Source organism: Pseudorasbora parva, chromosome 6 (assembly GCF_024679245.1).
Source record: "Pseudorasbora parva isolate DD20220531a chromosome 6, ASM2467924v1, whole genome shotgun sequence".
In the NCBI taxonomy this organism is placed as follows: Eukaryota; Metazoa; Chordata; class Actinopteri; order Cypriniformes; family Gobionidae; genus Pseudorasbora; species Pseudorasbora parva.
The window spans coordinates 16,158,091-16,185,199 of record NC_090177.1 but is presented as its reverse complement, the minus strand read 5'-3'; the positions used below and the strand labels follow the sequence as shown (position 1 = coordinate 16,185,199).

The window sequence follows — 27,109 nt, the reverse complement described above, 5'->3', positions numbered from 1 at the left end:
TTGATGCAGCTAAGAATGCCTAAGCACACAGCGCTCCCCTTCTCCATCTTCATTTGTTTACGAACTGTCATACAAAGAAAGTAACTGTACACGAAAAGGTGTTATAGCACTTGCCATGTGGTTGACCCAATGTCACTAGCTGGGCAGAAATACATAATCATATTTTGCTTAGTCCCCTCAGAGTCACGTTGGATTTTCTTCTTAGCATAAAGGTTGAGAAGTGACTGCTACATTTGGTCCATCTATCGCTGTTTTACATGTACGTATGGGCTATAAACAGCGGGTGCCGGTTTTTCACATGCCATCGGCCAATCAACGTACACTTACGTTACTGGTAGTTCTTATTGTGCTGGGTTAGACCCTACTCTGAAGTAGGAGCTCATTTTAGTCCCTCCAAAAGTGACTAAAATAGTTCCCAGTTCCTGCGGTGTGAACACAGCAAAAAGAGAATACTTCCATCAACAGTTATTGGAATAATGAAAATGTCCCTCAGGTACGAAAGCCCCTTTAGAGTGAAAATAAATATATCAGACTGGCTAAAAGTTATTGTTTTTAGGCTTTTGTTGTACTGTAGGTAACAGCATGTCTAAAATCCTGTCAATAATTAGCACAGTAACGGTAGCTAACATCATCTACATCTGATTTTCGTTAAATACATTGTTCCACATCCATATAGCAAATCAACTGGGTAAACGAATGGCTTTCATGTTGACTTTGATAGAAGTTGAGTGATGGTTTCTTGTCTATCACGCTACTATTACCAACCAAAAGGTACGTTTAACACCAAATTATCTTCATGCTCAAGATATTATAATTATGCATCTGATAACCCTATATACTCTCAATGGCATCTGGCTCTTGTGTTTAACATTATTTTCTTGGGTTTGGGTGAAGAGACATTCTATTAAAATTAATAGACTCGGGAAGTAGACAGGAACCCCTGAGGTCACTAAGTTGCCCATTATGGAAAGTGAGCAGAACCAGAAGAATCCTACAAAAAGGTATTAAATATTTAGGCTAAAAGTTTCTGGTTCCCTCTTTTCCATCTATACTTTTAAATCAGGCCAGTAGAGCAGTTCAAAGTAGTGCTCCAGAAGACACCATTAATAACTAACGTGACACACTGTTTGCAGACAAAAATGTTTGCTTGCATCTTAGGTTACAGGTCTAGAACGTCTCCATTTAACTCAAACATGTCCAACTCTGTAAAAGTCTCAGCTTCTCAGAGCCCAGCATTCAGTCCACCGCTGTGGAAAAACTCCTGCCCTTAAGACTCACCTTTTTCAGTCGTCCACTCTTGGTGCCAACAAAAGCAACGCAGTAGCCATTATAGACGTAGGAGGTCACTGAGGTCATGCGGTCCCGGCTTTCCGTATAAAGCGTGTGTCCGGTCACCAGCTGAGAGCCGCCAAGGGGCTGGTTGATGTCCAAACCGCAGAAGGAGTCATCAATGGGGACAGGCTACAGGAGGAGAAAGGTCAGAGAGTCAGCAGTTTGCTTGGAATAAAAAAGTCAAGGTCAGTTTGGTTACTTAAACAGGAATGAGTAGGAGGGTGAAAAGGTTGCACGGATTTTAATAAAGAGAAGCACAAAAGTCACACTACCCGATCCAGTGTCATCAGTTTGTTTTGTTGTCAAGTGAAGATAAGAAATGAATCCAACAACACAAAAGGTCAATTTTAGAACTATTATTATTATTTATTTATTTAATTTTTTATGAGTCACTAAATTAAATATACTGTTTTTTTTTTTTACTTTTCACATGCTAAAATGTTTTGCTTATTAAGAAGCAAAATCGTTGTTTACGATGATAAGAAGAAATGCACCAAATCAACATATTGGAATGATTTCTGAAGGATCATGTGACACTTAAGACTGGAGTAAAGATGCTAAAATTGACAACAGATATAAATTAAGATGACCGTTTTCCATTTCAATCTATTTTACATTAAACTTCATTCAAAAAACTTTAAAACATCTTACTGACCCAATACTTTCGAACGGTTGTGTTTCCAGGCATGGAAATGACTCTTTTATACAAATCCCTTGTCATTTTCCGTGACAGTGGGATTCAGATTTACTAGTCTATCATACTATAAACTGATGATATAAACTGATTTGGGTTTGCAGTGAAGGCCAGAGAATACCGACTCTTGTTCAGTTTCTGAGGGGAGACAGTAACTGGACCATTGAGTGTGGTTTCCCAAGCCAGACGCTTGGTTTTCTGTTCAGCTGGGCAGACATGTTCCTGCTCTGCTCTGGTGAGTCCTGCCGGGCTCCCTGACTGCCTCATTACCCTCTGCTATGAGAATAGTTTAGCTTACCCCAGCTGGGGACGAAAGTACATTCACACACACTTACACACCCCACCAGCAGAAAGCAACACCTATACAGACGAGACTGGGGCTGAAACCAAAAGCCAAATTTACAGTTTATACTTACAACCTTGGTTAGGTGCTTGTTTAGGGATACATTATAAGTATCGTTAGGTTTAAGGGTAGTGATAGGGTTAGGACAACATTTTCAGACTGGTTCAACATATTTTGTTGATCCTGGAACAACATTCCTGTCAGAAAGTTTAGTTCCAACCCCTAAACCTAACTCGATTTCAAAAGTTATGCCTAAAATCAGAGGGAAATAACAGGTGAATAACACTGAGCCTAAACTGTAAACATTGGTAGATCACATTTTGAGACCTTTTTTCCTGCTGGTGCGACTACATTTTGTTGTTGCCCAACTTAATTAGCTACCATTTCTATTACATATGATATAAGCATCAAATGGCAAACAAAACGAAAGTGGAACGGAACAGCGCCACTCATTTGTGTTGACAATTTAGCATAAACGAGCCGATCTCGATCATGCGACACCATTAGTACAAATCATAAACATCCATAATGGATTTAATGTAGTAACACCCCATGGTAATGTGGAAGAAACAGTTAAAATGTTTTTTGTTTTGTTTTTTTGTGTTTTACATTGTACAACGTTTAAAAGCTTCACACTTTTACAGCACTTAAAAGCTCTAAATATTATCCAATTTTCATGTTATTTTTAATGTGATGATTTGTAAAACTAAAAGTTTAAAGGTGTGGCCCACTTTGTGGTAAACAAGCACTTTTATTGAAAAAAGACATGCAATTACAACTAACCAGTCATTGGCGGCAGAGGAGCACTTATTTGACTTAGCCATTTCCACTTCTTAAAGGGTTAGTTCACCCAAAAATGAAATGTATGTCATTAATGACTCATCATAATGTTGTTCCACACCCGCAGTGTTGGGGAAGCTACTCTGAAACTGTAGCTATTCAAAGCTACAAGCTACTTGTAAGTTAAAGTAGTTAAGTTACATAAAATGTTGAAAAAGTAGCTAGCTAGTAGCTACACTACAAGTTACGATTAAAAAGTAGCTAGCTACATTGAAACTACTTTTTTTTTTTTTTTTTTTTTTACAATGACAAATAACTTTGAATAGTTAATGAATAATGTTATACTATTTGGGGTTTCAAGCAATATAATGCAATGTAATTGATTTCAAAGAGTATAGTGAGACTTCAGGTTGATTGGGACACTTTTCTCCCAGTCATTCCAAAGGCAAAAACTGTCAGAATCATTTGAATAATTGATACAATAAACACAATAATCTAATATAGCCTATATCTCAAACTGACTGTCAAAGTGCAACATGGCTAAAAATTTAACATCAGTGCAAGAATAAAATCTATGCAACTTAAATATTCAGGAGTCAGGATTAGGTTTACCACCATTAAACAAACCAAATGTGGGACAATGTTAGAAATGTTAGCAACACTAAAACATAACCTGAAACTGTTATATAATGTCTAAGTTAATAAAAAAACATTTGTATTCTGCCTTTCAGCTGATTATAATATTTTTTTCTTTAGTCCTTACCAGAAAACACCATTACATCACAATGTAACATAACATGTCTTTATTTTACATATAATGTAAATTCAACTTCACTGAGCCCAAAGGCAGCAGGCATCCTGCAGATAAACTATTTTTAAAAGAGTTCTGACCAAGTCCAATTAAAACCCAACAAAATAAATAATGAACAAATAAAATATAAATCAACATGAAATTAGTTAATTGACAGACTTATATATTAATTAATATTATATTATTAACAATATAACCAATTTACCGAATTATCCAGTATTTTTCTGAATAGATGCATTTATAAATGATAATTAAAAACTAACAGACTGATGGAAACGTGGGACATTTTCTCAATATGTGGGACAAGGGGTGAAAATGCTGTAGCCTACGGTACACGCAAAGCGGGACGGGTGGTCATAAGGATTAGTCTGAAATGCAGGTTTAACTCACAGCACATGCAGTGATGGAGCGCAGCATTATAAACAGAACCGCTGTGAGTATCATGAGCTGCTCGCATGAAAGGTGCAGGCGCTTTGCTTGCATATTCATTTACATTTTGAATCGTTACATTTAAAAGTGGACATTTCAAGCTTTCTATAGCCTACATATGATATATCTCGTCTGTGAGGCAAGTAGCCTGCTGAGTTTTGGTTTATTTACAATGTTTTACCGCTGAGCAGCTCATATGAGTGAAGCGCGTCTGCAAGCTGAGCTTCCGCACACCGCTCATTCTCGTTGGTCGTCAGATTCAGAACCCAAAAACGAAATGTAGCTTATGGTCGCGCTACTCTGCTACTTGCTGTATAATGTAGTTAGCTACTGGAAAAGCTACACTGTTTTAAAAGTACCTGAGCTACTGACAAGCTACTGAAAAATGTAGTTAAGCTAGTAGCGTCGCTACTCACACTGCACACCCGTAAGACCTCCGGTCATCTTCAGACCACAGTTTAAGATATTTTATATTTAGTCCGACAGTGTATCTAAGTGTATGCACTTATACACTATACTGTCCATGTCCAGAAAGGGAATACAATTTTTTGTTTTACTCTTCCGCGTTTGTTTTCAAACCTCAAATAAAGATTCAAACGGTAATGAATCAGCGGATTGATTCATGATTCGGATCGCCAATGTCACGTGATTTGGAAGTTTGACACGCGATCCGAATCATTAATCAATCCGCTGATTCATTACCGTTTGAATCTTTATTTGAGGTTTGAAAACAAACGCGGAAGAGAAGACAATGCTGAATAAAGTTGTAGTTTTTGTTATTTTTGGACCAAAATGTATTTTAGATGTTTCAAGAGATTCTAACTAACTAACTGATGTCACATATGGACTACTTAGATGATGTTTTTATTCCCTTTCTGGACATGGACAGTGTGGTCAGACATAGTGTGAATACACTTGGATACGCTCTCAGACTAAATATAAAATATCTTAAATAGGGATGCACGATATTATCGGCACAACATCGGAATCGGCCGATAAACGCTTAAAATATATAAATCGGCATCGGCCAAAATGAAAAAATTATGCCGATATGCCTTGCCGATATGATAACATGTTAATATGCGCCTGCAATAACTCACGTGTGCAAGGAGTGCTACAGCGATGAGACCATGTCAGCACTGCGGTCATTCTTGAAGTGAAAACAACCTAATACATTGCATATACAGTGATTTATATTGACTGTTTTTAAATGCTGCCTTAAATTTGTGAATGCACGTGACCGTCAGCAGCAGATTTGCCTGGTATTCACAACAACTAGACCAAAACGAACCCAAAACAAGCCCAATCGCGTCTCCCCACTCTCTAGCGCGTGCGGCAGCCTCCACAGCAGCAGAAGCTCCTCCAGGTCCTAGTGCCCGACCACCAAACCGCTATATATTTATACATGTAGTGGGGGCGCTGTTGTTACAGTTATACAATGAAAAGTAGAATACACTACTTGTTACACTAACTACTAGAAGTAGTTATACAGTAGAATTTTAATAAATTAAAGTTACTTTTACTTGTTCTGAATAAACAAAACAGTAATGATGTCATAAATCACAATCAAGACACTTGTACATTAAATACTTTTATATACCGTGTATTATTCTGTAATAAAATTTTAGGAAATGGATGATGAAAAATAATCCAAGGAGCTCTACAATAGGTGTGCACAAATGGTAAATCCCAAAATACAATATTTAGGTTACAGCTGCATCTGGGGTAAAAAAATATTTTTTTATTTTATTTATTATTGGTTAAATGTATTATTGTTATTTTCAGGGCTTTTAATATACTCTTATCATACAAAGAACTTTATTAACATTTATTTATCTTCAACAAGAATCCTTCGGAAATCTGAAACCAGAATGAAAAAAAAAAGTTTTTGCTCAAAATGGTGTTGGTTCCAAACAAAGGTAACAAATAAACATATATCGGCATCGGTATGGGCATCGGCCAAAAGGAGCTGAAAAATATCGGCATATCGGATATCGGCAAAAATCTAATATCGTGCATCCCTAATCTTAAACTGTGTTCCGAACGGAGGTCTAACGGGTGTGAAACGACATTAGGGTGAGTCTTTAATGACATACATTTCATTTTTGGGTGAACTAACCCTTTAATACAGTATATGGAAAAAATAGGAAGACAAATACAAAACTTTTCTTCAAATTGTGACAATTACACAGAAAGCAAGTAAAGAGTGCTTGTTTTATTATCACTGAAGCTGTCGGTCAGTTCAGTATGATACTATAAAAGAACAATCGTACACATATTTAAGGTTTTTTCTCTTGCAAATTACTGTTGTTAAAGTTAATTTCATCTGCATATAAATTCAAGCTCAAATCTTCACTGTTAAATTTCCGATAAACAAACAATTAACATTATTAGTAACTCCACTTATTAACAAAACAATGCAAACCAATAGTAATTTTATGATTACAATAACTTTATTATTTTCCTCCAGTGCCACAAATCCAGTGCTGGTGCCAACATTTGTAGAACTTAGTGTCACTTGTGCCACTGCTCTCAAATGTTAGTCGGGAGCCCTGACAATAGATAGATCTGAGGTAAATGACACTGTATTGGAAATTACTTTCAGAAAAATGACAGCATAATCTATGTGCATCCAGTAGTGTGAAATGTCAGAGTGTGAATTTTCCCCCCAGGGGTACTAAAAAGGCCAAAGTAAACATATTTTTCCTTCCTACTGTCTCTATTGCTCTCCCTTTACATCTCCTCCTCTCTCTCTCAGAAACATGCATACACACCAACTAAACTAAAGAGATTGAAGCTTGTAAACATTTACAATCTAATGGGAAGGCCTATGGCCCATTTTTCATGTCACATGCAAGCATGGGCCACTATCAATCCCCATTTGGGTTGGGGCGGCGAGTTACAACACTTGGTGGCGTTTAGATTCAGGTCATCAGAGTTTGTGACTGACACTGGCCTCAAAGTGCCATGTAGAGTAAGAGGGATGAATACTGTGTGCTCGGTCATGATGCTGAACGCAGCACTGCTCGTCCCCAACACTCCACAGCCCCTTTAATATCAGCCTGGTTGACTACAGGCTCACGCTATAAAATCTTTACTGCCTCCCAGCCCTTCACAAGCTGGGGGACGGCAATAAAGCAAGGGTGTAAATGCCTCATACTCTGCAGATATTGTTCCAGCCCTTCTTCATTGTGTTTTCTTTTATTTTAAACTCTAAAAATAGCAGCCTAGATCTGTTCTTCAAAAACAGTTGGCATCTGACTACATGATTTAAATATGTTTGTATGCAAAGTATTTTTTAAAGAAAGCCAGTCCACTCATCCTTCATCTTCATAATGCCCTCGGGCAGCTATGTTCTAGTATTGCAAGTCATATGCTAATGAACAGAAAATGATTCATTCTACATCTTATATACCGTACTTCAAAGAGAAAAAAACAAATGTCCAAAACCGTTTGGCAATCTTACATTTCAATAACATCTAAATCTGGCAAAGATGATATCATAAATGTTGCTTCTTTAGCTCAAATTAATTTAATTATTGATAACGTAACTTAAAATGTAAATTTCTAAATTCATAAAATTGGCCAATATGATAATTTGATAGCACTAGTTTAAGGTCCAATTCTAACTATTAATTAGTTGGTTACTAGCATGCATATTACTAGGATATTGGCTGTTTATTGGCTTAAAAATCACATATTAATGCCTTATCCTGCATGACCTTAATTAACATCCCTTAACAACTATACCTTATTAACTGTTAATAATCAGCAATTAGGATTTTATTGAGGCAAAAGTTAATAGTTAGAGAATGGCGCTAATCTAAAGTTTCTAATCTAAATTAATTTTTATTGAATGATAAATGATATCAGTGGAGACAGTACACTTAGTTAATGACACCTAACTTATTAACCAACGAACATGGCTTTTCCAGCCTTATTATTCTTTGATCCCAAAAGGCCACAGTCCTGAGCCTTTCAAAGTCTACGAGCCCGCACATATTAAATGGCACAATAAACTCACCACCCTTTTGCTGCCACCAAAAAATGTGTTACTCCCTTTTCAGAAGTAGGAAAATATTTTTACAATAAAAATAGTACTCCTCCTACATTTTTGTTCCCTAAAAAAAATGCACATAGATATACATTTATTCAGACTATTTCCGAGTACCTCTACTGAATGAGCTTTTGAACATTCAGTGTCAAGTTTTGCCCCCTTATGAATCTAAAGTGCATGATATTCACACGCCAACCCTCATGCTCCTCACTGGAATCAATTTCCCATGATTACTGTTTCGGGTAAGGGGTTATTGTTCCATACCCAAATCAGGACAAGGGTTGTTCTTTTGGAAGCCACCTGATCAATAGAGTGCCCTTAGATCACCGCTCAAACTGGCACCGTGATAGGCTTGATCAGGCAGCCTCATGAAACGTGACACTGGCTGAATGAGTGAATAGCATCAAAGGGCTGGATGTGAAGCAGCGAGCAGGTTGGCCAGGCAGGAAGACAGTTGCAAGCTGGGATCTGTGATAAATCTTTCATTCAGCCTTCTCGGCTTATGACTTCTCTTCTTCCTCCTCTCACCCTCTGTTCATTGGTTTCACTTTCTCTGTGATTCAGCAGAGACACTGAGGCCGAAGAAGCCAACCCGAAAGCTGCACAGAGGCCATGTTTCCAGCGATCAAAAACAACCTGAAATAACCGGAAGGAAATTAAACAAAAACATCACAGCAGGGGAGTTCTAGGAGTATTTCTTAGCCAAAACGAGCTTGAATAGCAAACGAAAAATTCTAAGGAGGATTATTTCACTGTAAAAATATTTTCATACTCCTGCTGGTCTTGAAAAGGGAGTAAAAAAAACTTGGTGGCAGCAAGAGTTATGGTGGTTAGCTTTGGCATTTGATAAGTGTGGGTTCACAGACTTCACTATGCAAACTGTTAAAAATCAACCTGCATGATACCATACGTTTATTGAACAGTATTGAGTTTTTAAAGTACGTATATCCTCACGTTTATATATCCTCAGTCAATCCTGACACATTGCTTTAGGACCAGGAGAAAAGATGCAGGAGGTTTCTAGTGCAATGTTTTTAATGAGGCCTAGAAAAACACGAAGGAGGGCTGGCTGACATCATAAGCCATTGACGCCCCCCCTGGGGTCAGACGGGGGATCCTCTAGGGTCCTTAATGGGACCAGAGTGGAGTCGGCTACTATGAAGACCACCCTGCTCAGACACTCAATAATGTTTCCCTCTGAGTGACAATCACCTCTGACATCATGCTAATGATGAATTTACTGAAGCTAATAAAGGATACTCTGGAGGAAACCATGCATCAGTGGTTGGTCATTAAGACTCTCCCTTAAACTTCAGGCGCACATATGTGGAGAAGCACGGACAGCAATAGAAACATACAAAAATGCCATTTATATATTTATGCAAACATCAACACACCACTTGTCAATGTGGTGACTGGTAAACATGCATACATCCAAAGAGTTAATAATGCTTCTAATTCAATTTGTTCACATCAGACGTAAAACAGCAGAGACTCAGAGGACTGTGGCCTTTTGGGATCAAATAATAATAAAGCTGGAAAAGCCATATTCGTTGGTTAATAAGTTAGGTGTCATTAACTAAGTGTTAACTAATTCAATATAATCATGCCAGAAAAAATCTCAAACTACAAAAAATACTTTAATAAAAATATAATGATAATTATAGCTAGTTGCACATATTCAAAGCATAACTAAGGAGGAGAATATTTGGAGAATATTTTCACTTTGACATGACTTCTATTTGCATCAACTTTAATAGCCATTTAGCCTATCAATGCTAAACAATTAGATGTAATTACAGATAGATAAAGAATATTTTGAAAAACAATTTACAATTACCAAAACAGTTAAAATGATCAGCCTAGAATTCCTTTCATGGGATTTGTTAGGGTATGCCTGACATTCAATCCTGTAGGTTGCAGGGGTCAACATGATTGCTTGGATAGTATACGGTTACACTCTTAAGAGTGAAATATGGATATGTTAGAACAACAACCAGCTACATAAACATTATGATGCAGATCCTATCCTCATTCCAAAGAAAATATAAAATTAGTAACAAATCCCCCATCGGACCGTTTTGATCTACTCTGGTTTTCTAGTGAGCAGAAGCAGACATGGGAACTGTCAGTTTCTGTGAGCGCAAAAAGTGTATATTGGGCCAAGTAGAGTTAATTTCGTTAATGAAAATATGGCGAAAATTTTTCATTGACTACCTTTTTTTTCATGAAAAAGGACGTTTGTGTGGAAACATCCTTTTTCCTGGAAAAAACGGTAGTCAACGAAACATTTTCGTCATATTTTCGTTAACGAATTTAACAGTTTTTTGTTAAATTAACGTTATTAATTTACGTTAATTAAATTACACGTTAATTCACACAATACACACGTTAAACAATAACTGTGACTATATCATGATGCAATATCATTGACGAAAAAAGACGAGACTAAAATGTAGTTAAAAAATAAACACTTGACCAAAATCACTGTTTTTGTTGAGGGAAAAAAAAGAAGAGTGCAAGTGTTCATGCCTACGGTGTCAGTTATTTAAATCCCCCAATTAGAGAATCTGTTAAAAGAAGACGTATTAAATCCAGTGTTTTACTTAAACTTTGCAATCTGGTAACCATGCGCATGCAAGCTCTCTCTCTCTCTCTCCCACGAGAGGATGATCGGGAAAACACAGATAAACAAGCTGCATTTCAGCAATCTTTCTTTTACATTTTCTTTGCTTAAATTTAGTGTCATTCAATCTGTCTGTTTTCTGTCACGACTCACGAGCAGCTGGTGCTGTTTGTGCAACTAAATCTGCTATCAAACCTTCTCCGTGATGAACCGTAATAAATCCAAACATGAATCTCTCGAAAATTGTGTTTGCTGAATAACCGCACTCACGCATCCTCTCTGTGACAACACAAAGTCTTTTTTTGCTGTTGTTTTAATAGAAAAACATTAAAGTAATGTGGAATTTCACTGTTTAAAATGTTAGATACGTTTATTTTTCCCCATTAGGCCTATATATAATAAATAGCCTATAATTAAACTAGGTGAGTTAAACCAAACCATGCATACGAGTCCACATTCTCTTGATTTGTGCTCATAGGTGAAAGTGCAACAATTAATACATGACAAATGACAACAATCCTTGTGATGATAATTTTGAGCAAAATAATATGTATTATCAGTGCAGTATGATGAAAATGTGATACTAGACTAGACTAAAATGTTACAGACATTTAGTCAACTAAAACTTGACTAAACAAAAAAGGACAATGTTGACTAAATATGATAAAAACTAAAAAGCACATTTGACACAGGACAAAGACTGAGACTGAGAAATAGCTGACGAATTTAACACTAGTGCTAAGAAAACAGCATTCAAAGGCAGATGTCTCAAAATAAAGCTTTTAAATAAACCATGCACACAACAAGTTTAATTAAAGTAGAACAAATCAGAAAGATCTTCAATGAGTAGGGTTTCAGGTACTACAGCTTAAGTAATGCTTCATGTAGAAAAGCTGGTTTAGTAAGATAGTGGCTATGGCTAGTAATAACAAAAAAGATTCTTACCGCTTTAGTACAGGGTACATCCTTTCCCAGCAGCCAGTTGAGCTCTAAGTTTCCCTCTCCCTGATAGCAGGATTGCATACGCTCCTTGATCCGTGCATTAATGTCCCGGATACTGAAGACGCAAAGGGCAGAGTCATCAGGTGGATGGTGGTACTGTTTTTGACCTTTGGAAAAGACAGCAAAGAGCACATCATCCTGAGCACTAATGTTGAGGGATGCTGCAAGCACTCGCCCAGGCTTGCCCAGGTAAGCCGCCTGCAGAAGGCGGTACTCAACCCTATTTCGGACACAACCGATAGGCAACGACACATAGGAGTGGAATTTGTGGTCATCTTTGCAGAGTCGGACGATTCGAGAGGTGTAAAACAGGTCGTTTGAGGGCCCGCTGGAAGACATGCTGTTCTCAGGCGTTTCCGGTTGTACAGTCAGAAAGTAGACAAAATTGCCACTGGAAAAGCCATAGATGTAGTAAATGTCGAAATGAGAGACCAAAGCCAGTGTGTCAGACGGGATCTTGATGAGCGATGAAACAAAGTCAGTGTGTAGCTCGTAGTCCAGCATTGCAGAGGACTCCGGGTCACGAGGAAGTTTCCGGCTGGAGATGGTCGGAAAGTAATCTTGTTTCCCGTCCACAGCCGTACCAATGAAGAGGGTCCCATCCTTGCCCTGCGAAGGCACAATGACTCCGTACATGGTGCCTGTCTGGTTGACACTGGAAAGGTAGTGCTCCTTTTTGTGAGAGGGCTCCACCAAGATGAAGAGGTCGTCCAACCGTAGCAGTTTGCAAACACCTTGGTAGAGGCTTCCGCAGGCAAGTAGTCGATTCTGAGAGTAATCAATGAGTAAGAGCTTGTTGATGTTGTTGGTAGAAACCAGTGGTTCAGTGCAAGGCTGAACGATTAGTGGAGGGTAGCAGGCCTTGTTGTCATCTTCTGGACCAGTATCATGGGAAACTAGGAGTGTTAGGTTGCCTGATAACTTGTAGACTCGGTTGACAGCACCAATGTAAAGTGCCCCTGTCGTCTTGTGAACTGTCAGGTGGTTGAAGGCCCATTCTCGTTGCTCAGGGTGAAATGTTGTAAACGACTGTTCACAACACACTACAGGCAAGATTATGACTAACAACCAGCAAATAAAGGACAATTTGGAACCCTGTCCAGGGCTTTGTTTCAAAGTCCTCTGTGAATCCCGCTGTCCCTCCATAGTCCGAGGGACCCGACAGGTTAGACAATTAAGAGTTTAAAGAATTATCAGAAGGCTCAACCTTCGTCCTCGTAGTCTGAAGGCTAACTTTGTGGTCCAGTGCCTCACCAGGGTCTTCACATTTTTCTGAAAGAGAGAAAGCGAGAGCAATGAGGACATAAATCAGCATCAAAACATCTAGACTCACATATAATCCAAAAGCAAACAGACGATAGAAATTGCACCCCATTAAACAAAGCAAGGCCCTCAGCCTCCATTGGAGGAATGTGTCGACTAACCCAAGAGGAGGGGGCAGCTTCTCTAATAGACAATGGCAGGAAAGGTTTATCTTCACATTCCAAAGGAGTTGTCGGGCAGGATTACACAATGCAGGAAGGTGAAGCACATCCAAGCATCGGAAATTAGCATGACACGAATTGCGCTGCTTGCCATTTCTGTGAGACAGCAGTTTCTAAGAATGGAACTCAGTCGAAGGTCTCTAGAGTAGTGCCTGTTTTGTCAATTACAAGATCTAACATTAAAAAAAGGATTTAGCAAAAGCATGCCTGAATGGTCCTGGCAAACGATTTTAAAAGTATTATTCTTTTAGCTGTGGAGCCATTCCATTTATGAGTAATGCATTCATGTCAGGAAAAGTATGCTTTAAAGCTTTCTTTTATGACAAAGAAAACATCACATACTCATTTCTTGACGTATGCTTCTTGCGTATTATCTAGCCTTCCCAACTTAGTTTGTCAGTCTCACAGAGAGAAGTATATTGAGGAAAAAGCAATTTATGTAATAGCAGTGTGCAAAGACCGGTAGAGCTGCATCTCCCCCATACGATAAATCAAAAGGGGGGGCTTCTTTCTTATGAATTTATCCCAGGGAGTTAATTATCCAATCCACTGCATAAGGGAGGCCTGGATCTTATTACTACAACAAAGTGTGAACAAATTGGGTGCCGGTTCCATGCACCATGTTTTTACTATCTGCTCTGTGAGGGTGCTGTTTAACAGGATCTGAATCCATTAATTATGCTTTCCAATTCTGTTCGTGTTTTTCTCTCTTTCCTTTTTTGTATGTCTTTGACACCATTAAGTCCTGGAGGGATTAATCATTGGCACCAGAGCAATCATCCCTAAACGAATAAGGCAGCCATTAGAGATATACAATCTACACTGTCCGAACGCATTCACCATATTTCTGCTCATATTTTTCTCCCTCGTTTGATTTGCATGCATTATCAGTGCTACAGTAGGTGGTACGAAAGGGCTAACAAGTGTAGACAATGCCTGCACATCAGAGAAATCACATATGATTACACAAAGCAGTCCAACAGTTGTAATTAGCTCAGACATGGCGGTGTAAGTGAACAGAGCTTTGCTAGTCTGGTAGAACAAGTCAAGATATAGAAGCTATTGACAATTGCTTTGTGATTTGCATGTAGAGGCTAAAGGGACAAAGTGCTCAAAGGTAAACGACTTGGGCAGAATTATAAACAACACTTTGCTTACATATATCAAAACCCTTATATCCTAGTTTTGCTGTCCTCTTAAGCATAAACTGAGGTTCTGAGGGTGCAGTATATTAGCATGCCTGTAAAGGGAGTTGTAAAACCCAGTCCTAGGGTCGGTTTTGTCCTTCACACTGCTCTTTTGTGTGACTTTGCAAATGCTGGAGGTGCAAAGCACGTTCCCCTGGAGGTGTTATCTGACATCTGCTGAGCAAGCAATTTTCTACAGCCTTCTGGCTTTTAGGCCTCACCTTCAGAAATCACCTCTTCTCACAATTACTGAATTTATCTTGTATGATTTTGCCTGTGTAACTACCACCTCTTTTTTCATCCTTTCTCCCACCTCTTTTCCCCTGTTCCCTGCCGGCTAAGAACGAGTGCTTCTCTCTTTTTATGTCGTAGCGACAGCTGCACTGAAGAGGAGACCGAATGGTGTAAATAACGACTGTTCAAAGTTTAGCAGCAGCGCTGTCAGGAACAGAAGCAATAGGGGCTTTGTTTATTATTCTTTGTGTTTTTTCCCCCTCTTTTCTGCAATGCTTGACAGGACTCTGCTGATTATGCAGCCTGGCCAAAGAATTGAATAGATGAGACTGATTCGCCTCTTAGCTTCCTTTTATTGTTTGAAGTCAGTCTTTTACACTTGGCTCTCGGAAGAGATTACCATGTCAATGTTTGCACCTGTGAATCATTGGTTTGTCACACCAGAGCCTATAGAGATAATGGCGCGATTTAGGTAGTTTTGTCAGAACAGGCATCTGTATTGTGGAGACAACACAGCACAGGCATTTTGGCAAGAGCTTTATTTCACCATGACAGTGATTCACAACCATACAGTGCACAAATGGAAAGGTAACGGTTACCTCATTAGCATATCCATTATGACTCCACAACCACAAGAGACTATGCTTTTATTCAAATGTCCTGCCTCTGGTTTGATTTGTGGTGCACCTGCTTCAGCAAGTCACATACAAAGACACTCCAGGAATATCATTTGAATAATTTGATAATAAAAATATAAAAAAAAGTAATGATAAAAATTGTTTGTAACAGTACTATATTAGTCCCGAGCCACAATGGCACGAACATCAGTTTGGTGCATACAGTCAGATGACGAATACAGTTTTGATTCATTTTTGTGACGCGCTCCACAAGCTTCATTGAGAGGAAACTAGGATGGCGGAAAGCAGCATCCTGTTTGTTTTCTTTATTTTACAAAATCACAATGTTTTGTTTTTATTGTGCATGTACACTCTTTTTCAAATGATGTCTTATCTGACCATAAATAATGGAGCATTTTAAGTTGTTTCCACTGTTATAATGAGCTATTAAAATCATTTGTCTCTCTTGGAAAATTGAAGCCTCAGATGTTGCATCACTCGCTGTCTCCTTGTGGAAAGGGTGAAGTAAGCTTAGATACAGATGGCACTTTTCACCTTCTGATTTCTTATGAACATATTGAACATTGTGCATCCGCCATTATCACTGCACGTTAATGATCTCTCAAGCACAAAGATAAGGATTGGATTGAAAGCACTTGCTTTATAACGAAGAAACCATCACTAGTACTCCACTGAGCCCCTGACTGTTATTTCAGTTCCACCTGACCGAGCATCAGCACACGGTTCCACTGAGTGTCATTTTATCATGTGAAAATTCATCCCTGGGTTATAATCCTCTCATCACATTTACATTAAACTGACCTCAGGGATACAATGCTGTTCAGATAGGATCCAAATTTAGCACTACTAATCTCTTGTGAACCATAGCGAATTCAAAGCTATGCTCCTAAAAGATTCCTCGGCTGAAAAGTGCACAGGCACAGAGCAGATTTTTACAGGCCACATTGGTATCTTTTACACTGTGGTATCTGACTGGATAAAAGCTCCAAAAAATGGGGGCATGGGATTTTCTAGCATATTATATCTAAAAACATGGCCTTGGATTTCATTCCGTGGCTAAATGCGAGTGTGCAGACTTAAAGGACAGGAAAACCGCTTAATTCCAGTGAGTGTCGAGGCTGTGATTATTGTACAGGAAAACTGTTGTTTTCCTTAATGAACAGTGAGGCAAGACAACAAACCACATGTTAGTGCTGCATAAACGTACAGCGGCCTTGTGACTTACTCTGTTTTGGTTCTCCAATCAATAAAATGTGCTAACGTAATGATCAGATTCCTGGCAGTAAAATTGTGGTACCAAATCTCTGGGAGTATAAACCATACTTTATATTAGCGTTGGCATAGGGACATTCGAATTGGTTTAGCTTTGAAAGAGTAATGCTATGTTGTGATTCATTACAGACTCTATCCACAATTCAAAGCACAGGCGAACCGTTTCAACGGACAGAAGGGGTAATTTTAAGCTCCGAGGGCTGATCTCTGTATAGAGAGCCAGGCTCAAGGGCTCAAGCTATGGATACGAGAGCAGAGCGAGCAACCAACCGCTCCCCGCCCCCCACCCCGTGTGCCGTGACATATTTTCCCTCCTTTTATAAGCTACTTAACAATAGAATCAAAGTTGTTTGATCTTTTAAATTCATATTTACAGCTATTGTACAGCTTCAAATAAAGAACATAAACCACAATCCCGTTATGGTGGAAAATCCTATTAATTGTTGTGGAATGGGGGGAAAAAAATGACACTTTGGAATTTCATGCCTGGGATTAATCCGTCATTCCTAATAGTGACTAATCTTTGAGCATGTAATCTAAATGGTTAAATAAATACCAATAATCATACCGGCACAGAAAGAGAGTTCAATATCAAGCAGCAAAGAAGAAGAAAACAAAGTTTGAAAAGTTGCTGCATTTGAAAAAGCTGATCACTTGGCTGCGAAGCGTCTCATCTCTGTTGCCATATTTTTTTTTTTTAGGTTAAAAATAGAAAGTCTAATTTTCCTTGAGGGAGGCACTTTGTGGGAGTGCGTCTAAAAAACGATTAGTAGGAGAGGTTAGTCCATTAGTCTTTATTTCTTCCCTGACATTCTTTGGTGGTGATAATGAGAGGCTTTGTGAGAGCAGGGTGTCGTGGCAGTGTAGTGATATTTATAATTTCTTTTGTCTCTGCGGGAGCTCCGGCTGCGCCAGTAATGGCTGCTTCTCTCTCTGTGCCAGCTCCCACTGCCGAGCGCATCCATTCCCCATAGGGAAATGACAGTGTGAAGTAGGGACGGATTACACTCTCACTGACCACATGGCTTCCTGTTGGTTTTCTCTTGTCTACTCAGGGACTATTGTACTCTTCTTTCAGGGAACTATTGGATGGGAACTGGATTAAAAAAAAGAAGTTATTTTGGCACACGATATGTTTTCAAAATTTGTTTTCATTAAGTGTCCTCCAAACGTAATAAAACGACTTTCCTTGTCAGCCAATGTAAATGTGAACGCAAAAGAGACTAACAGTGGGATTTTTTTTTCCATTCCTGTCTAAACATCCTTTTTAAATAAAAAATTAAGTCATATTAAGGAATGCTGTGAATTACTTTATGAGCTAAGCTCTTAAACTGATGATGTCACTTTTATCTGGCCAATCAGACCCTCTTATTACCGTACAAGCTCAAAAAGTAGAGGGAGCCTATATTGTCTGTATAACAAAACACCAATTTTAAGGGAGGATTATCATCAGGATGCCCATTAGTAAGATGTGTATTCATAATGAAAATGTCAAAATCACTAAAAGGCACAGTCCTAATTATTATAGCTATAGCAATTAACTTTTGTACTGTGCGGTCAGCTACACAACGTGCATGCAAGACAATTTGAACCTCAGGCAAAGTTTAAAAAGACCAGTTTTCCTCTCTCTCTCGATCTCCCTCTCTCTCCCTCTCTCTCAAACACACACACACCAGGACATTGAGTGATACAGTCTGACTGAAGCATATCAAAGTCTATTAAATCCCTCACACATTGTGATTTCCCACAGAAAAAGCCATGTCAACATGACATCAGAATTAGCAGCCGTCAGCAGGCGCTCTTATCCCCGAATGCAAACAAGGGGGTGCGGATCTAATCTCCGCCTTTCACCCGCAACCTGCTGCGACATCCCTGCATCCTCCACACTTAGACTCTGTGAGCAGACTCCGTCTTTCACTCCCGACACAGTCCTGCAACTCCGCTGAGAGGAGATTATAATATTATTATTGTTATTCTAATGAATTTTGTTAACCCTCCCACAGTCGCCACCTCCTCGGCTAACAAACACGCACACAAACAGAAGCTTGTTCAAAATCACCCACTGCTTTACACACACTCGAATAGTGTCTCGGCCTCACACTTATTACCACAACGACAATCTGCTTAAGGATTTACACACACACATACAGGAAGTACTTCTCATCAGAGCTGTCTGTCAAACTTGGCACAGGTTTCTATTAGTGCTTATTTCCATAAATCTGAATTGTAAAGGGTGGCAGTGGGAGACGGGGAGCCCTCGGAAAGACACGAGACACAAACGGAAAATGTCACCGGAGGCCACAGGATTCAGATCTACCTCCCTCGGCTGCGCGGTTTTGAATTTAATTAAGCGCTTTGATTGACGCAACACACATTTATCAATCTGGAAGTTCGGCTTATGCTTTTCAGTCTGCAAGTTTTGAAAGTCAACATTACGACAAATAGTAGCACATGAAAGAGCAGATGAAATCTGATGCTGTCTGTTCAGCATTTTCTTTTGTCAGCTCAATCGCTTCAATCAGTAGTTGCTTATTTGCAGGTTAGTTCATGGGAGTTTTTGGAAATAATAGGCAAAAGATTTATTTTAAGGTGTGACACAAAATCATAAAATCAATTAAAACATTTTTTTTAAATGGCCACATTAATCTGAGTTTTGCCCAAACCTCAGGAATGCAACAAGTGTATAAAAAATAAAATAAAATAAAAATCTTAAATTTCCAAAAAATATCTTATATCGTCATTTTATTTAATATATATAATAAAATAAAGGTATAAAATAAAGAATACAATTAAAATATAAAATAACATTTCCATATTATTTTTTAAATAAATACAAAATAAATTAATACATGTCAAACAGTAGAGCATGGTGCTAACAGTGTTAATTTCATTGACAAATAACTTTCGCACAAGAAGACATGAAATAAAACTAAATTCGACAGGGGTTTATTGTGCACGCACACAGAAAGCTGCCTCTGACAGTGTACAAGTAATGAATCGAGTTCGCTTTTTCATCTTCAGTTTAAATCTAGACTAAAAACGCATCTCTTTATTATGTATACACAGAACATTTTTAACTTGCATTATTCAAATCAATTGACTGATTGTTAGGCTGCATTAACTAGGTCAGCCGGAACCGGGAACACTTCCCATAACACCTGATGTACTCGTCACATCATAAAAAGAGTGGCATCTAGGCTAATGTTAGTCTCTCTGTTAATCTCGAGGTTTACTGCAGTCGGCCGGATCCAGGCCGTGTACGGATCGGATGGTGGACCAGCGCCCAGACATGACCAGCGCATCCCTGAAGTGTCTGCTAAAACCGTGTCAATTGGTGTCTCCTCTGAATTTACCTCACCGGCACGTCTTCCTCAATAAACCCGTCTCCGGCGCGACGACTCCGATCTTCTAAATATTCATACTCTTGTGTAATCGACGCACCATCCTCAATAATCCCGTCTCTTGCGTGATACCCAGAAATTTTGAATATTCCGAACTAATATGATTTCTGACCTGTAAGGTTGGCACAAAAATAATCGTACACTTTTTGTTAATAGGCCAGAGGAGAACTGGCACCGCGACTGAGCCTGGTTTCTCCCAAGGTTTATTTTTCTCCATCATGCCTGATAGAGTTTTGGTTCCTTGCCACTGTCGCCTTTGGCTTGGCTTGTTCAGTTGGGGACACTAACATTTCGATCTAAGTTATGCAACTAAACATACAAATAAAATTAATGAATTAGGTCTTATTTAATTCTATAAACTATAATACAGATCTGCCAACATTTTCGCTATATGATAAATGAAAATAAGCTGATAACATCACTGTTTTCTCCAGAGCGACTGTGCAGCCAAATCAAATTTTGTTGCAATATTGTCCTGTTTAACACTTGACACAATCGTGATTGTAAAAGTGCTATATAAATAAAGTTGATTGATTGATCTTAGTGCACTTGAAAGGACAAATACACACTAAAACATATCAAAACATAAGTTTGTTACATCTTAAGTGAAAGAACGCAGCTGGAAGGAAATCGTAAATTTCCTAAAATATGATTAAAACTAAATCAACATTTGCTGTCAAAATGAATACTGGTGCACACAAGCTCATGGGTTTAATTACCAGGAAACGTATAAACTGATAAAATGAATACCTTCAATGCGATGTATGTCATCTACCAAACGCGTAAACACAAATAGATGTAAAAACATTGCTCTCTGGTCTCTCCAACATAATCTCTAATCTTCACAAATATATTTGCTGTGATATTCTTTTGATAACTCAGATCAGAATCTCTTCATCCAACTGTTACTTGCCTTTCCTCATCTATCGCTCAAGTTCCCGGGTCAAGTCCCGGGTGTTAGTGTAGTGAGTGCAGTATTAGGTGTCCTCCAGCAGAAAGGAGGACGGGAGAGATTTGCCGGGTGCTGGATTACATAAACAGCAGCGCTCCCAGCTGTGAGAAGGGAGCGTTAAGCTCTCTCAGGCCCGCATCCTAACACCCCAGACGGGGGTCAGTGTTAAACCAAAGCCTCACGCTGCCAAAAGTCAGCCACTGATTTAGCCAATGAGCTAAATCACATCTCAGCCCACAGCCAATGGCAAAACAGACCCGCTATCTAATAATCAGCCCGAATGATTCTCAAACGCCACTGAAGCTGGCTGCTTAACACAAACGCACCCTTACTTATCTCCTATTTAGAAAACACAATAGAATCTGATCAAATCCACAGAACAGATTTTAAAGCACGACTTCAACCGCCATGTGGATTATCCGGACTGTTATGCCACAGAGTGGATTTTTCCTCAGCTTTGGATCAATGTATAAGAGTGTGTGTGTGTGTGTGCGCGTGTGCATGCGTGTGTGTGTGTGTAAGGTTTTGGCTGGCAGGGAGACGGGGCCGTATGAGGCTCTGGCACCCAAGAGAGAGGGAGAGGCAGCAAAGGCCCAGCTATTCATTACTCCAGCTGGGCAACAACCCGTTACAACAGCAGTCACAACTCCAAAAACTGGCACCCAACACACAGACTATTATCTGGGGCAGATTTACACAGCCTGGCACAGAGAACTGAAAAAAGGGAAAGTCAGTGAAATAGAGAAAGAGGATGCGAGGAAGATTTACAATGTTTGTGGATAAAGACGGCATAAATAGATGGACAGCGGCGTTGCAGAGACGACCCAACTGCATAATATTACTTCAATCTGCCGTCGTGATGCGTGGCTCTCAAATCCGACACGTTACATAAGATATTCAGGGAAATGAGAGGGCACCTGTCAGAATAATCCACTCCATTCTGCTCCCACTGTTTATAAGAGCTCGCCAACGGGATCCAGCGTGCTAATCACACACTGCCTGTATGCACAGCCACTCAGAGCTACCACCTGGCTACTCCACACACAGCGGGAGGCACGGCTAGCGCTGGCGAGGTTTAACACACTCATCCCACTGCGACGGCAGAGCGACAGGGACGCCACACACGAAAATGACACTTGCGTGTGTGCGCAATTCTTGCAAAAGTGAACATTAGTATGGTGTAGACAGTTTCCAGTAAACAACGGTCAAATGATGCCAGTGATGTATATAATAACTGTAACGGGTTGGTAAAAACTAGAATGATGCAATTTGTACAAAATAAACCCAAATAGGGCGGTCTTTTATCACTCTGCGATAACAACTGGGCAAGTTGAAGTTATTATTTTATTATAGGAGAATAGTGATCCAATATGGAGTATTGAGTATCACTCTCAATTGGAGTGATACAAGACACATGAAACTAGCACATCTATTATTAGAATAATATATTGCAGAGAGCCATGTAATAAATAATTGATAATTAATATTAGCAAATAAGATGCCCATAATATTGTTTAAATGCAATAGACCTTTATGAAGAAGATGGTCAAGATGTATTAATAATTAGTCATTTTAAAATAATAAGAAAACGCATGCTTCTTCATTACAATTGACTGTGTCCATATCAAAAAACATAAATTGGTATTAATTTAAGGCAGAAACCATGAGTTCATTGAAGGATTATTATTGTTCTTCTTTTTATATGATTCCTATTATTATTACTAGTCTCATCATCATCAAATTAAACGCCCATAAAATTATTTTTTATTTGACACAAAATCTGGTCAAAAATAAAACATTAAAAAAAAAAAATTAATTAAACTAGATTGGCCTATGCTGAATATGTACTTATGCACTTTGCATTCAGCCATATAGTGTGTATATATTATAGTTTATATGATTACTTTGTCATTCAACATTGGAGTCTGATACCCGTCCTCCTCCGCTATGCAATTAAAGCAGCACTCTTTGTTTTTCCCTATGTAAATTAATTAAGTGCATTATCTGGGACGTTTTGTCTTTTCACACTATTTATACTACAAAATGGCACAGAATAGTGCACAAGTTTGTTGGCCAGAGAAGAACTGGCACACCAACAAGGTTTTGTTTCTCCATTTTGTCACCTGATGGAGTTTGGGTTCCGTAGGTCTCTTCTGGCTTGCTTAGTTCGGGAAATGTAATATTCAACAGTATTATTATATACTGACGCTGTTGTATGTGTACTAAGCGGCAGGATGATTTAGCATTTAGCAGAAATGTTTTATAGATAAAATTAACTAATTTAAGAATTGATGAACAAACTAACTTCAGCTGAAAAACAGGCGAAATGCATACTTTTTTCTGTTATCACTGTAAAGCTGTTTCGAAAAAATATGTATTGTATAAAGTGCTACACTGTCAGAAAAAAGGTACATTAGGTACAAAACCAAAAAGGTACTAATATGTACCTTTAAGATACTACTATATACCTTTAAGGTACAAATTTGCACTCTTAAAGTACTGATATGTACCTTTTAAGGTACTAATATGTACCATTTAGGGATGAGTAAGGTACAAAGATGTACTTTCACTTTTGTACCTTAGGGTACCGCCCCAGTGACAGCACTGTACTTTTTTTTCTGAGAGTGTATATAAATAAAGGTGACTTGACACAGGTAAACTGGGAAGCATTTAGACTTTAGTGGACTCATATTACTATGAATTGGAGAAAATTCTACGCGCAATATGGTGAAATAAGTGTCGCCTTGGTCAATGCATCTCTGCAGCTGCTTTTAGAAGCTCCAACTGCTATAGGACATTCTATGTTCTCAGACAGACGCTTATGACGGCACATGTAAACTGGCTGTCATTTTAGTGCTTAGAAACAAACTTTGAAGCATTTGTTGTCAAATTTCATTGGTGATTCAAATATGAAATTTAATCATAAGCTTGGTGAACAGCTTTAGAGAATCCGATGCTTCCACATTCAAACAGATAAGAGCTGTACTCGCGTGACTGAAATAGCTTCCTGAGGCGCTTTGAAAGATGACTGCAGAGTGAAATGACTTGCTTTAAGGGGACTTTGTTTCAAATAACCTTCTGTTCAAATCGCTACATTGGAATCAAAGAATCATCTAGCATCCAACATATTCAATACCGAAACAAGAAGAGGTTTCAGTTATGGATTTCAGTACCAGGTAGGCCGAAGGTAGAAGGTAGTTTCTATCCACTTCACTCACTATAGTCTAATCAATCAGATGCCAATCCAATTAATGCAGCTGCTGTTCAGTAGAGCATTCCGTAAAGGCCAGTAGTAAAGGGGGCCACAATGTTCCAGGTTAATCTGTGACAGCCAAGCTGAAATATACTCTTTCATAATCCTATTCACTGCCACGTAGTTCACAAACAATAAGGACAGCAGACAGCCTTTAAAACGTCATCCAGATATATTACAGACTCTCACAGTCTATGCAAAAACCTCAATGTACTTCCTGACCACTAATACACGCACAAGGCCATTAACTACAGAAGTTTATCGTACAGAGAGGGACAGATTTGCAGCAGTTGATGTATTTTACACTATCATTGTTGTTGAGCACTTGAATAAATCATGTAAATGCTGCTGAAATAACTGCTTTGGTGTCATAAATCTGTCTGTTAATTATAGTCTTATTGGGCCGGCACTGTGTATTGCTTTCCAAGCTTAGGCATGGCATGTTAGGAAGCCACATTGAAATGCTTTACTGTCTACACAGGGAATGACAACTGCATGCGGTGTCACGGCAGTCTGTACAGGCCAGATCATCCGTCACGCTCTCCCCAGGCATATAGGACATCCTCTCTATTGAGTATATACTGTCACTGAGCAGCATTTATTAATAAACAAAGGCTATCTCTTACCAATTCAGACAGACTGTGCTCTCAACCCAACGGACCTCTGGTGTCTCTCAGTCAAAGTCCATCCACCACGCCGCATCCAGAGGATATCAGCTGATTTATCGGAGAGGAAGCACAGGCATGGAGACATGCAAATAAACCTCATTATAGTGACTTTTTAACCCGGCTCAGCAAGTCAGGCACGTTTTTTAAAACACACAAGACAATTGACGAACTACTGGGTGGTTCATTGGAAGGTCTTAATGCACAAAAAACAAGGTTGTGAATAGTGTGATGCATGGCTTCAGTGTGAATCTTAAAATTAAAATGAAAAAAGATATAGGACTTTTCTTGTTACTTTATATACACATACATACAAGTACATTCACTGAGTATATGCACTGTATTGCCAAAGGTTTTGGGACGCCTGCCTTTACTTGCGCATGAACTTTAATGACATTCCGTTCTTAATCCGTAGGGTTTAATATGAAGGTGGCCCACCCTTTGCAGTGATAACTTGATAACTGAAGGCTTTCCACAAGGTTTAGGAGTGTGATTATGAAAATTGTTGCAATTCTTCTAGAATTGCATTTGTACTGATTTTGGACTAGAAGGCCTGGCTCACAGTCTCCGCGCTTCATCCAAAAAAACAAAAATGGGTTGAGGTCAAGACTCTGTGCAGGCCAGTCAAGTTCCTCTACACCAAACTCACTTGTCAATGTCTTTATGGTGCAGTCATGTTGGAACAGGAAGGGGCCATCCCCAAGTTGTTCCCAGAAAGTTGGAGCATGAAAGTATCCCTTTCACTGTAACTAAGGGATCAACCCCAACCCCTGAAAAACAACTCACACAATACCCCCCTACCCCCACCAAACTTTACACTTGGCAAAATGCAGTCAGGCAAGTACCATTATCCTGGAAACCGCCAAACTTACACTCATCCACTGGATTCCCAGACAGAGAGGCGTGATTCGTCACTTCAGACCCTGCTGTGTGATTTTTCATGGCCTAGTTGCTGTTGTTCCCAATTGCTTCCACTTTGTTATAACACCAATAAAAGTTGACCGTAGAATATTTAGTGGTGAAGAAATGTCACGGATGGACTTATTTCACAGCTGGCAACCTTTCACTGAGCTCCTGAGAGAAACCCTTCTTTCACAAACGTTTTTAGAAGCAGTCTGCATGCCTACGTGCTTGATTTTATACACCTTAGACATGGAACACCTGAATCAAATGATTTGGAGGGGTGTCCCAATATAGTGTATATCCAAAACAGATTGTTTTTTGGGAGTTAAATATGATCAAGTTTTGTTGAGATAAGCAGCCCTTAAATTTGTTGGCAATGATGGCTGAGGGAGAAAGATCTTATCACAATGGATTAAATCTAGCTTTTTCCTGTGCCAAAGATTGCTGAACACAGCACTCAGGGGTGCAAGATTAAAAATAAATGTGATCAAGCTGAAAGATTGCCGGCTCAACATGTATTTTTATAGGCAAAGTTTGAACTTATGCCCATTTAGTTCTTATTTGTTCACATTTTTATCATGACAATTACATCTCATACATTGCTCATACATTGTTCAGATCCAAGGCATTATAAGCCAGGACTGAGAAAGCGAATGTAATACAGGGTCACATCAGAAGAGTCCAGTTGCTTGTGTTTTAATTATTGATGCACTTATATGGATTTAATACTCTAGTCTTTCCCAGGTCCTCTCCACATGCTCGCTGTGTTATGTTAAGAAAAGAAGCTGCTGTGATTTAAGAGCTGATCTCTCCCAGAACTCAGAGGGAGTTAACACTACCACAAATGCAATCAAACATAAGTGAAAACCCTCTCGTGCCGCAAGCTACAATAAGTACATAACTTTGAGGCAGAAAGATTGAGAAGCTTTGCAATGAGTGGACAGATACCTTTTCCCTCTGTCATCTCATCCACTTTATCTTGATACACACCGAATAAGTGTTAAATGCATCCCTGATTCTATTTCTCTCCTTTACGGTTACCAACC

The 27,109-nt window shown here is 39.0% G+C and overlaps 1 protein-coding gene across 3 annotated transcripts in view; it reads right to left on the bottom strand.

The window, feature by feature from the left end:
- plxna2 (plexin A2) overlaps nt 1–27,109 on the bottom strand; it is a 280,272-nt gene that overhangs the window by 209,042 nt on the left and 44,121 nt on the right. For all 3 annotated transcript variants that reach the window (XM_067445796.1, XM_067445798.1, XM_067445797.1), the window contains exons 2-3: nt 12,018–13,346; nt 1,279–1,461 (exon numbers count right to left, since the gene is read on the bottom strand). In XM_067445796.1, coding sequence (XP_067301897.1) covers nt 1,279–1,461; nt 12,018–13,220 — 1,386 coding nt within the window. In that variant the 5' untranslated portion in view covers nt 13,221–13,346. The remainder of the gene's footprint in view (nt 1–1,278; nt 1,462–12,017; nt 13,347–27,109) is intronic.